Below are 13,105 nucleotides of genomic sequence, written 5' to 3'. Positions count from 1 at the left end.
TTAATGCACAGAAATCTCTGGCATTCCTATATACTAATGATGAAAAATCTGAAAGTGAAATCAAGAAAACACTCCCATTTACCACTGCAACAAAAAGAATAAAATATCTAGGAATAAACCTACCTAAGAAGACAAAAGACCTGTATGCAGAAAATTATAAGACACTGATGAAAGAAATTAAAGATGATACAAATAGATGGAGAGATATACCATGTTCTTGGATTGGAAGAATCAACATTGTGAAAATGACTATACTACCCAAAGCAATCTATAGAGTCAATGCAATCCCTATCAAACTACCACTGGCATTTTTCACAGAACTAGAACAAAAAATTTTGCAATTTGTATGGAAACACAAAAGACCCCGAATAGCCAAAGCAATCTTGAGAACGAAGAAAGGAACTGGAGGAATCAGGCTCCCTCACTTCAGACTATACTACAAAGCTACAGTTATCAAGACGGTATGGTACTGGCACAAAAACAGAAAGATAGATCAATGGAACAGGATAGAAAGCCCAGAGATAAACCCACGCACATATGGACACCTTATCTTTGATAAAGGTGCCAGGAATGTACAATGGAGAAAGGACAGCCTCTTCAATAAGTGGTGCTGGTAAAACTGGACAGGTACTTTTAAAAGTATGAGATTAGATCACTCCCTAACACCATACACAAAAATAAGCTTAAAATGGATTAAAGACCTAAATGTAAGGCCAGACACTATCAAACTCTTAGAGGAAAACATAAGCAGAACACTCTATGACATAAATCACAGCAAGATCCTTTCTGACCCACCTCCTAGAGTAATGGAAATAAAAACAAAAATAAACAAATGGAACCTAATGAAACTTCAAAGTTTTTGCACAGCAAAGGAAACCATAAACAAGACCAAAACACAACCCTCAGAATGGGAGAAAATATTTGCAAATGAAGCAACTGACAAAGGATTAATCTCCAAAATTTACAAGCAGCTCATGCAGCTCAATAACAAAAAAACAAACAACCCAATCCAAAAATGAGCAGAAGACCTAAATAGACATTTCTCCAAAGAAGATATACAGACTGCCAACAAACACATGAAAGAATGCTCAACATCATTAATCATTAGAGAAATGCAAAACAAAACTACAATGAGATATCATCTCACACCAGTCAGAATGGCCATAATCAAAAAATCTAGAAACAATAAATGCTGGAGAGGGTGTGGAGAAAAGGGAACACTCTTGCACTGCTGGTGGGAATGTGAATTGGTTCAGCCACTATGGAGAACAGTATGGAGGTTCCTTAAAAAACTACAAATAGAACTACCATATGACCCAGCAATCCCACTACTAGGCATATACCCTGAGAAAACCATAATTCAAAAAGAGTCATGTACCAAAATGTTCATTGCAGCTCTATTTACAATAGCCAGGACATGGAAACAACCTAAGTGCCCATCATCGGATGAATGGATAAAGAAGATGTGGCACATATATACAATGGAATATTACTCAGCCATAAAAAGAAACGAAATTGAGCTATTTGTAATGAGGTGGATAGACCTAGAGTCTGTCATACAGAGTGAAGTAAGTCAGAAAGAGAAAGACAAATACCGTATGCTAACACATATATATGGAATTTAAGAAAAAAAAAATGTCATGAAGAACCTAGGGGTAAGGCAGGAATAAAGACACAGACCTCCTAGAGAACGGACTTGAGGTTATGGGGAGGGGGAAGGGTGAGCTGTGACAGGGCGAGAGAGAGTCATGGACATATACACACTAACAAACGTAGTAAGGTAGATAGCTAGTGGGAAGCAGCCACATGGCACAGGGATATTGGCTCGGTGCTTTGTGACAGCCTGGAGGGGTGGGATAGGGAGGGTGGGAGGGATGGAGACGCAAGAGGGAAGACATATGGGAACATATGTTTATGTATAACTGATTCACTTTGCTATAAAGCAGAAACTAACACCCCATTGTAAAGCAATTATACCCCAATAAAGATGTTAAAAAAAAAAAAAAAACCCACAATGACCCAAAATCTACGGGATGCAGCAAAAGCAGTTCTAAGAGGGAAGTTTACAGCAATACAATCCAACCTTAAGAAACAAGAAACATCTCTATTTATATAAACTACCTAACTTACACCTAAAGCAATTAGAGAAAAAAGAACAAAAAACCCCCAAAGTCAGCAGAAGGAAAGAAATCATAAAGATTAGATCAGAAATAAATGAAAAAGAAATGAAGGAAACAATAGCAAAGATCAATAAAACTAAAAGCTGCTTCTTTGAGAAGATAAACACAACTGATAAACCATTAACCAGACTCATCAAGAAAAAAAGGGAGACGACTCAAATCAATAGAATTAGAAATGAAAAAGGAGAGGTAACAACTGACACTGCAGAAATACAAAGAATCATGAGAGATTACTACAAGCAACTCTATGCCAATAAAATGGACAACCTGGAAGAAATGGACAAATTCTTAGAAAGACACAACCTTCCAAGACTGAACCACGAAGAAACAGAAAATATAAAAAGACCAATCCCAAGCACTGAAATTGAGACTGTGATTAAAAATCTTCCAACAAACAAAGGCCCAGGACCAGATGGCTTCACAAGTGAATTCTACCAAACATTTAGAAAAGAGCTAACACCTATCCTTCTCAAACTCTTCCAAACTACAGCAGAGGGAGGAACACTCCCAAACTCATCCTACAAAGCCACCATCACCCTGATACCAAAACCAGACAAAAATGTCACAAAGAAAGAAAACTACAGGCCAATATCACCAATGAACATTGATGCAAAAATCCTCAACAAAATACTAGTAAACAGAATCCAACAGCACACTAAAAGGATCATACACCATGATCAAGTGGGGTTTATCCCAGGAATGCAAGGATTCTTCAATATACGCAAATCCATCAATGTGATACACCACATTAACAAACTGAAGAATAAAAACCATATGATCATCTCAATAGATGCAGAAAAAGGTTTCGACAAAATTCAACACCGATTTATGATAAAAAACCCTCTAGAAAGTAGGCACAGAGGGATCTTACCTCAACATAATAAAGGTCATGCATGACAAATCCATAGCCAACATCGTCCTCAATGGTGAAAAACTGAAACCATTTCCACTAAGAACAGGAACCAGACAACATTGCCCACTCTCACCACTATTGTTCAACATAGTTTTGGAAGTTTTAGCCACAGCAATCAGAGAAGAAGAAGAAATAAAAGGAATCCAAATCGGAAAAGAAGAAGTAAAGCTGTCACTCTTTGCAGATGACATGATACTATACATAGAGAACTCAAAGATGCTACCAGGAAACTACTAGAGCTAATCAATGAATTTGGTAAAGCAGCAGGATACAAAATTAATGCACAGAAATCTCTTGTGTTCCTATGCACTAATGATGAAAAATCTGAAAGTGAAATTAAGGGAACACTCCCATTTACCATTGCAACAAAAAGAATAAAATACCTAGGAATAAACCTACCTAAGGAGACAAAAGACCTATATGAAGAAAACTATAAGACACTGACAAAAGAAATTAAATACAGATAGAGAGATATACCGTGTTCTTTGACTGGAAGAATAAACATTGTGATAATGACTATACTACCCAAAGCAATCTACAGATTCAATGCAATCCCTATCAAACTAACAATGGCATTTTTCACAGAACTAGAACAAATATTTCACAATTTGTATGGAAACACAAAAGACCCCAAATAGCCAAAGCAATCTTGAGAAAGAAAAACGGAGCTGGAGGAATCAGGCTCCCTGACTTCAGATTATACTACAAAGCTACAGTAATCAAGACAGTATGGTACTGGCACAAAAACAGAAATATAGATCAATGGAACAGGACAGAAAGCCCAGAGATTAAACCCACACACATATGGTCACCTTATTTTTGATAAAGGAGGCAAGCATATACAATGAAGATATACAGCCTCTTCAATAAGTGGTGCTGGGAAAACTGGACAGCTACATGTAAAAGAATGAAATTAGAAAACTCCCTAACACCATACACAAAAATAAACTCAAAATGGATTAAAGACCTAAATGCAAGGCCAGACACTATCAAACTCTTAGAGGAAAACATAGGCAGAATACTCTGACATAAATCACAGCAAGATCCTTTTTGACCCACCTCCTAGAAAACTGGAAATAAAAACAAAAATAAAGAAATGGGACCTAATGAAACTTAAAAGCTTTTGCACAGCAAAGGAAACCATAAACAAGACGTAAAGACAACCTGCAGAATGGGAGAAAATATTTGCAAATGAAGCAACTGCCAAAGGATTAATCTCCAAAATTTACAAACAGCTCATGCAGCTCAATAACAAAAAAAGAAACAACCCAATTCAAAAATGGGCAGAACACCTAAACAGACATTTCTCCAATGAAGATACACAGATCGCCAACAAACATACGGAAGAATGCTCAACATCATTAATTATTAGAGAAATGCAAATCAAAACTATAATGAGATATCACCTCACACCAGTCAGAATGGCCATCATCAAAAAACTACAAACAATAAATGCTGGACAGGGTGTAGAGAAAAGGGAACCCTCTTGCACTGTTGGTGGGAATGTACATTGATACAGCCACTATGGAGAACAGTATGGAGGTTCCTTAAAAAACTAAAACTAGAACTACCATACGACCCAGCAATCCCACTACTGGGCATATACCCTGAGAAAACCATAATTCAAAAAGTCATGTACCACAATGTTCACTGCAGCTCTATTTACAATAGCCAGGACATGGAAGCAATCTAAACGTCCACAGACAGATGAATGGATAAAGAAGATGTGGCACCTATATACGATAGAATATTACTCAGACATAAAAAGAAACGAAACTGAGTTATTTGTAGTGAGGTGGATGGACCTAGAATCTGTCATACAGAGTGAAGTAAGTCAGAAAGAGAAAAACAAATACCGTATGCTAACACATATATACGGAATCTAAAGAAAAAAAATGGTTCTGAAGAACCTAGGGACAGGACAGGAATAAAGACGCAGATGTACACAATGGACTTGAGGACATGGGGAGGGGGAAGGGTAAGCTGGGATGAAGTGAGAGAGTGGCATGGACTTATATATAGTACCAAATGTAAAATAGCTAGCTAGTGGGAAGCAGCCGCACAGCACAGAGAGATCAGCTAGCTGGGTGCTTTGTGACCACCTAGAGGGGTGGGATAGGGAGGGTGGGAGGGAGACGCCAGAGGGAGAAGATATGGGGATATATATATAAATGTATAGCCGATTCACTATGTTATAAATCAGAAACTAACACAGCATTGTAAAGCAATTATACTCCAATAAAGATGTTTAAAAAAAAAAGTAAAAGAAAGAGAAAACCAAATATCGTATATTAACGCATATATGTGGAACCTAGAAAAACGGTACAGATGAACCAGTTTGCAGGGCAGAACTAGAGACACAGATGTGGAGAACAAACGCACAGACACCAAGGGGGGAAAGTGGCAGGGGTGGTGGCGGTGATGGGGTGAATTGGGAGATTGGGATTGACATATACACACTAATATGTATAAAACAGGTAACTAATAAGAATCTGCTGTATAAAAAATAAATTTGAAAAATTCAAAAAATAAAGTCCAAATTTTTTTGCTTTTTAATAATTGTACTACATAGAAATCTTTTTAAAATGGTTAATAAATTAGACTAATGTATCTTTTCTCCGTAGTATAGAATATGCCTTCTCTACTAGGACTGGAAGCTTGCACCTGGTTTCTCCTGGACTCTACCGTATGCACCTTTACCTCTGCCAATTTTAATCTGTAATAATTTGCTGTTAAGAACAGCTACTGTGAGTACACCAGCTTTTCAGAGATTTGTGACTGCTTCCAGTAAATTTCAGACCTGAGGGTGGTCTTGGGGACCCCCAACACAGAGGATCATTATTAAAACACTTTTGCCCTACGCTTTAAATTCTGTAGGTCTTCAGTACGTATTAACATTTACTGCTCTGTGTACTTACATAAGATAGTTATTGATTACTGTGTTTTTTCTTGGCCCTTAGAAATTTAAGAATCCTCAGCAATACTTTGATGAAAGCCTCCACCAAAAAGGAAGCCCCAGGACATAAAGTCATCCTTAAGCACAGGTTCCTTAATTTTTACACCCCTTCCAAACACCTCAAGGGTTCATAGCCATAGTTTCTTTCATTCACCTTCAAAATGGCAAAGATTAAGTAATTTAAGACTGATTGCTTTCCCAATGAAACTCATTCACACTAACGCATTTCTTCAACCAAAGAGAACTTCACATTTTGAAGCTTTTACCTCTACTAGCAGAACAAAGTTCTCCTCCTCACCTTGTTAAATGAATTTTAGATATCCAGAAAAAGGTGGGATGACTGAAAACTGCAACAGCCCCTGAAAATTTTATACTTTTTAATAAAAACATAATATACACTTTAAAAAAATATATTTTCAACGTGGTTCTCTGCACAATGAGCCCCCAAAGGCTGTGGGCAGTGAATTTAGGAATGCTGAAATTCCAAACCTGGATCTAGCCTGATTCTCTGTAGGTTACCTCCCTCCTAACCTTTTTCCAGTTCCATCATCCTTCACTTTACCTCATCCCCTGCCTGAAGAATCTCAGAATCTCAGACACACATTTTATGGTTCACGACTTTTATTTTATCAAGGCATTTGATTTTTTTATTATTTTCCCCCCTTTTGGACATCTTCAAATATTCTTTCTGCTTCTAACTGGAAATTCCTAGTAAAGGAGACCCTCAATTACATCCAGCGAATTGTCTTTCTCATCAGCTTCTAATTATCTGTAACTGCTTCAAACTTTCTCCATTCTCTGTAACACACCGATACCACTTTCCCGTTCACCCTTGACATTTTACACACGATATTTCATAAAGAAAACAAAACCCAAAGGAAAAGTCCTCAATCGCTTGCCACCAAACCCAAACCCACCTGTATCAGAACCCATCCTTTGCTATCTTCTTTCCTGTTAAAATGGAAGAGGAATACATTTTCCTAGTTAAAGTTAATCTCTCCACTTAAGCCCTGCAGCCTTCCTTCCACCTCCTCAGGGCTATCTCCGATTAAGATTTATCTTCCTTTCCTAGATCTCTTTCTCTCTAGTAGTCTTTAGGCTGTACATCAATATTCTGGTTTGCTTCTTCACAGATATAAGGCAGAAGTGCATTTCCAATGGCCATGTGAATGGGAATTTCTAGGAATCAGGGGCGATTTACGGTATCCCTCCCTGCTGCCACCAAAACCAGTTATGCTCCAGATGGGTGGGAGGCTATATGGACCTCATTCTCATGAGAACTCTAGCGAACTCCAACGGTCAAGTAATGTGAGTAGAAAACAAACCTTTGTTGTTATAAGCCATTAAGATCTGTGGGCTGTCTACTACTACTGCATGATAATTTAGTCTTCTCTGATATATTTACTTTTCCTCTCCACTGGCTCCTTACCATCAGTATGTGAACTTGAACAGTCAAATCTCTTCACTTTTAAAACAATAAAAACAAAAATCCTGTTTTGAATTCTCCCACCCCTACTTCTCCCCCTCCTTCTCACAGGAGAACTGCCTGGAGGTACCCCCATTTCTTCCTCTCTCCTTCTCTCGCCACTCCAGTGTAATCTGGTTTTTACTTCCACCACTCCACAAAAAGGGCTCTCATCAAGGTTACCAATCACCCTGTTGCTAAATCCAAGACACTCTGAACTCTTACCTCACTTGGTATCAGTGCAGTGTTTGCCACTATTGATTACTTTCCCTTTTTCATATACTCTTTTCTCCCTAAACGATACTCCTGGATTCCAAAACAACATCCATCTCCTTATTTTTCTCTTCTCTGGCTGTTCCTTCCTAGATTCTTTCAAGCTTCTCTTCCTCAGTCCATACTTTCAATTTTCTTGTTCTACATTGTACAGCCCGAGTGCTCTGCAGACCAGCAGTACTGACATCATCCGGGAGCCTGTGAGAAAAGTTGAATCTCTGGACCCACCCCAGTTCTACATTGCTACAAGATGCCAGGTGATTCAGGTTTGAGAAGCAATGGTCTACAGAGTTCAGGCCTGCACCCACTCCTCTTCTCATTCACTTCTATATTACAACTACTATCCATAGGCCCACAAACTGTCAAATGTTCACCTGCAGTCTAGATTTCTCTAGGCATCAGGTCCACACAGCCTTTAACTTCCTTGAAATCACCACTTGTATGCCCTATAATATCACACTCAGTGTGCTTAAGCTGAGTCCATTGTCTTCCTCCATCAAGCCAATTCTTTTTTTTTTTTTTTTTTTTCCAGTACGCGGGCCTCTCACTGTTGTGGCCTCTCTCATTGCGGAGCACAGGCTCTGGACAGGCAGGCTCAGCAGCCATGGCTCACGGGCCCAGCCGCTCCGCGCCATGTGGGATCTTCCGAGACCGAGGCAGGAACCCATGTCCCCTGCATCGGCAGGCGGACTCTCAACCACTGCGCCACCAGGGAAGCCCCATCAAGCCAATTCTTTATATAGTCATTAGTGTCATCCATTCACACCTGCCTTCCCCTTCCCTCCAGATAAAATCATTTTGAGTCTACCTCCTAAATCACTTTAAGCTGTCCGCTTCCCTCCATCTCCACTAGCAATGTCCTAATTCAAGCTGTCATTTCTCACCTTAATTACTGCAAGAGCTACTTAACTGGTCTCCCGGTCCCAGGATTGCCTCTTTTTCAATCCATTCTTTATGCTGCTACCTAGGGTGAATTTAAACACAAATCCAATCATTTCATGTTTTGCTTGAAACGCTTTAATGACTTGCCAGAGTTCTTAAGGGAAAGAATTTCAAAGCCCTGCTTATTTTCTAGTCCAGGAGCTTTCATACTGCGATCTGTAAAATTAAAGGATCATGACCAACATTATTTTAAAAAAAGGCAGAAAGGTACAAACAACAAGAACAAAAGCCCCAGGGCAATGTACAGGTAATTAAACATTATTTCATGAACTTTTTGTTCACTTACACACGTGTGTGCACTGGGTTGCAAATTAAAATATATCCCTTTTTGTGGGAAACGGTCAAAAGTGTAAAAGCCACTGCTCTACCCCCTTCTCAGTTCCTTGAACGTGGTCTTCCTGACCTCTAGGTTGTGGCACATGCTGCTGCCTCGTCCTAAAAATCCCTTTCCAAGCCCCCAAATCACAAACACAGACATACTTTGCTATCTTTCATGTTTCAGCTTAAGGGTTACCTCTTCTGGGAAATCTTCTAGGCTCTTCCTAATTTGAGTTAGGGGATAAGCCCACATCCTCCTTATTGTAATTCTTTAACATTGTATTCTAACCGCCCTATAGTGCCTAACACACCACAATTTCTGTAGGGTAGGTACTATATCTAGCTTATTAACACAGTGCCTATGATACTGTTTCAAATATATTAGATCCTAAAACATATCTGTTGAAAGAATAAGCGTGCATCCTTAGAATGCAGTCACTTTGTAAACACAGGTATTACTTAAAAAGTAAAAGCTATAGAAATTCTGACTGGGAAGCGATCACAAAGGGCTTGAACGTGATCAAAGAAAGAGGCAGGATGAGCCAATTACTGAAATATGATCATATTTAGTAGAGAAAATGGAGACATACATTTTAGAGAATGATATGAGAACTACAATAAAAAAGCAAAAATAAAAGTATGATTACAAAAGCTTTAATTACATCTTGGGAACATAGGCTCAGAAAGGTAAGTACATAGAGGGAAACCTGATATGTAGAAACTAAATTGCCAAGATTCCTGGAAAACATGTTAGGATGCACTGAAACATATGAGACTGAAACGGAACTGACTTGGCTTTCAAATTGTGAGCTAGAGAATGAGATGATCTAAGGCTCTACAAAAGACAGACTTAATAACGAGGAGTAGAAATAGGAGACCGGTTAAGAGCCATGGACAGACAACAAAATGGTGGCTTGATCTATGGTAATTACTGTGGAAATAAGTAGTTAAATTTGAGATATATTAAAAAGGAAGAGAAAACAGACTTGCTGAAATGAAAGAGAAGAATCAAAAATAAATCTCATTTTGGCCTTGGCAAGTGAATAAATGGTAGTGACTTTTACTAAAATGGAGGTTTGGGGAGGTGGTGGAAATCAAGAGTTTAATTCATAATGACCCACTGCACAACCGACTTCAGATGGAAATAATAATGAAGAGTTTTTCCTGATTTACTTAATGTTTCGTCTGTTTAGTTCTTACTTTTTCCAACTAAACTGTAAGCTCCCTGAATATCATACTTCTTCAGACCCCCATAGCAACATGCAAAAAACCTTGTGTGAAAAAACGGGTAAATAAAATTTGATAAAGAGTTCTTAGGAAGTTAATCTGTACTAATCACTCAATTATTCTTCCAATTTCAAGATGACTTAGATGTGCTTCCCTTTAAAAAAAAAGTTTGCTCAATGAACAAATTAATTTTTAGTTATTGAAGAAATATATATATTTAAAGAATATAAGTTGTGAAGATAAATAGATAACGCCCCCCCCAATTCAACAAAAATGACATGGATAAAAGAAAAGTAAAGAAACGGAATGATTTAAAAACAGAAGCCTAAATGGTGATTCAATTACACTCTGTATCTAATATGAAAGATGCTTTTAAAGTCAGTAAAAAGCTTTTATAAAGCTTATATTAAGAAAACTTCGGTTTAATCACATATATAATTATTAGAACAGGCCACTCAGGGAACTTTGTTTCCTTTACTACAAGTCTTCAGGATACAAATCAAATGGACAATTACCAACCTGAAGACAAGGGACTAACCCAAATCATCTCTTGAAATTTCTTCCACTTCTAGGATCCTAGGTTTCCTTCTCAAAGAGGAGCTGCTCATCAGCAGAAACCTCCATAGCCCAACGCCCACCGTAAAAACAAAAAACCTGTGTGCCTATTTTAATACTAAGTGGAAGTTGGAGTACTCTTCTGAAGGATCTACAAAAATAGTGCTTGATAGTTTTTGTTCCGCGCAAACCAGTGTCTAATGTATAAAACCGTAATTTTACAGCTCATCAGGCAAAGAACTTAAAGTGACATTAATTATATTAAGGGAAAGGGTAGCCAGATATACTATGACAGTGACACCCCCCAAAAGTTAATTTCGGATGGACCCTGAATTTAACATTTGTTTTGTCCCCAGTTCTCACGTCTTTTAAGCAAAGTATACACTCGCATAAATCCCAACTGCTTCAGGTCAGACGCGCATGGCTAACGTTCACCGCTATTAATATCCACTACTGGAAGCTTCAACACTTGCACTTCACAAAGCACATGCACCAGTTAAAACACCGAAAAGGAAAGAAAAAGTTAGGGGTCGAAGGATGGAAAAGAAAACCTGTCCGGTTTCATCCCCCTCCACTACCGAGTCTCAGATTACCTCCTGCCTCTCCGCTTCCTTGTTCTTCTGGCCTTGTTTCTTCGCGTACCACAAGCCGATTTCGCGGCCTTTCAGGTGCCCGGGATGTCGGCCTCGGCCGCCTCGACCACCCCCTCCTCCGCCGCCGCCACCTCCGGAGCCTCGATTCCCTCCGTGGCCCCCTCCATAGCTTCCTCCGTAACCCCCGCCGGAGCTGCGGGACCCGCCATCGCGGCCCCCGCCATCGCGGCCCCAGTTCTGATGGTAGTCATAGCTCATTGTCCCAGCAGGCCAAAACTCGTGAGAACCTGCAACCGCTAGAAATGGCGACCGGGTCCGGAGGCGGGTGCGCGTCCACTTCCGTTTTGCTTCCGGCGCCGCGTTCAAGAGGGAGGGACGTTGAGCGTCACAAGCAGACGTTTCCGGTGACGTCACGGGCCGTAGGCCCTGGAGCTCCCCGGGTTGGATCAGGTGAAATCTTTGGTGTGCCCTCAATTGTTTACGTTTGTACCTTTGGAGGCAGAGCCAGCAGGAGGCGCACAGGTTTTCTTTCCCGACGCCCAGCATGTGAGGAAACGGGTTTTGGGTTTTACTTTATTTCTCACGGTAAAATCCGGAGTTTGCTTCCCAGTAGGCCCTGTAAACGTCGATTGGCACAGTAAAAGAACCTGTGGATCGAATGCTTTGTCTCCTAAAGTCCTTAAAAAAATGAAATGAATTCCTTTTTTTTTCTTATTTTTTAAACTAGTGGTTATGTCATGAAAACAGCCTAGCATCTGTTTCAAATCTATAAGTATAAAAATGTCCCTGCCTCTTTTAAAGTGTTATCGTCGTTTACCACCTTTATCCAAAGGCATAAGATGAGCCTCTCTACCCAAATTCAGTGCAGAGCACTTAGGCAATTTAAATAAAACAGCAGCTGAAGATTCCTATGTTCATGTGAAGCCGTCTATTGTTGATTAGCACAGGCTATTCTTGTATAATCAAGTGTCTGCTCCACATAGGCTGGCAAGTTTACCAGGGAATATCTAGTTCATTTACACATGTGACTGATTTAAAGGTGCTGGGAATACTCACTGAACAAGAGAAGATTGGCATCAGCTTTTATTTGCTTACAGTCTTGAGGAGAAGATAAAGGCTAAAGAAATGTGTGTTGTGAGTTAAGGAAGGAAAATGCCATATGAAGGGTTCCAGAATGCATCTCTGTGGCAGACAAATTATTTTGAACAGAGGCATTTGAGTTCCTGAAATCTCTTATCTGCCTAAAAACAGAGCCTCTCAAAAGAACTCAGAAGAACTCTTGCCATAAATCCCTTCCTTGGGAGAGGAACCAGGGAAGACTGACTTTTGTCATTGGAGACTGCAAATCAGTACCACACCTAAAAAGACTTTATAACAAAACCAACATATTTTCCATCTACTCTCATAAGAGCTCATTTATCTTTCCCAAAAGTCATTTGTTTTCCCATAAATACCATTCTCCTCCTTCCCTTCCTTAAAAGATGGTATATAAGCCCCAAGTTCTAACCACTGCCTCGAGTCACATTTTTCTGTGAACTCCCATAGATATGTGATTATATCTGTTTTATCTCTTGCTAATCTGTTTTTGTCAGTTTAGTCTGCAAGTCTCCAAGAACTAAACATGGGAGGGTAGAGGAAAAAGTACCCCTTCGCAACAGCCATGAGATGTTACAGCAAAAAGAA

At 39.4% G+C, this 13,105-nt stretch overlaps 1 protein-coding gene across 2 annotated transcripts in view; it reads right to left on the bottom strand.

The window, feature by feature from the left end:
• Positions 1-11,746, bottom strand: part of DHX36 (DEAH-box helicase 36) — a 58,441-nt gene extending 46,695 nt beyond the window's left edge. For both annotated transcript variants that reach the window (XM_082654519.1, XM_082654520.1), the window contains exon 1: positions 11,423-11,746. In XM_082654519.1, coding sequence (XP_082510645.1) covers positions 11,423-11,680 — 258 coding nt within the window. In that variant the 5' untranslated portion in view covers positions 11,681-11,746. The remainder of the gene's footprint in view (positions 1-11,422) is intronic.
• Between the last annotated feature and the right edge of the window lie 1,359 nt (positions 11,747-13,105).

Source organism: Grampus griseus (genome assembly GCF_964374135.1).
Source record: "Grampus griseus genome assembly, chromosome: 5".
NCBI classification, from domain to species: Eukaryota; Metazoa; Chordata; class Mammalia; order Artiodactyla; family Delphinidae; genus Grampus; species Grampus griseus.
Note: the sequence above shows the minus strand (reverse complement) of the source record. Positions and strands in the feature narration are given on the sequence as shown.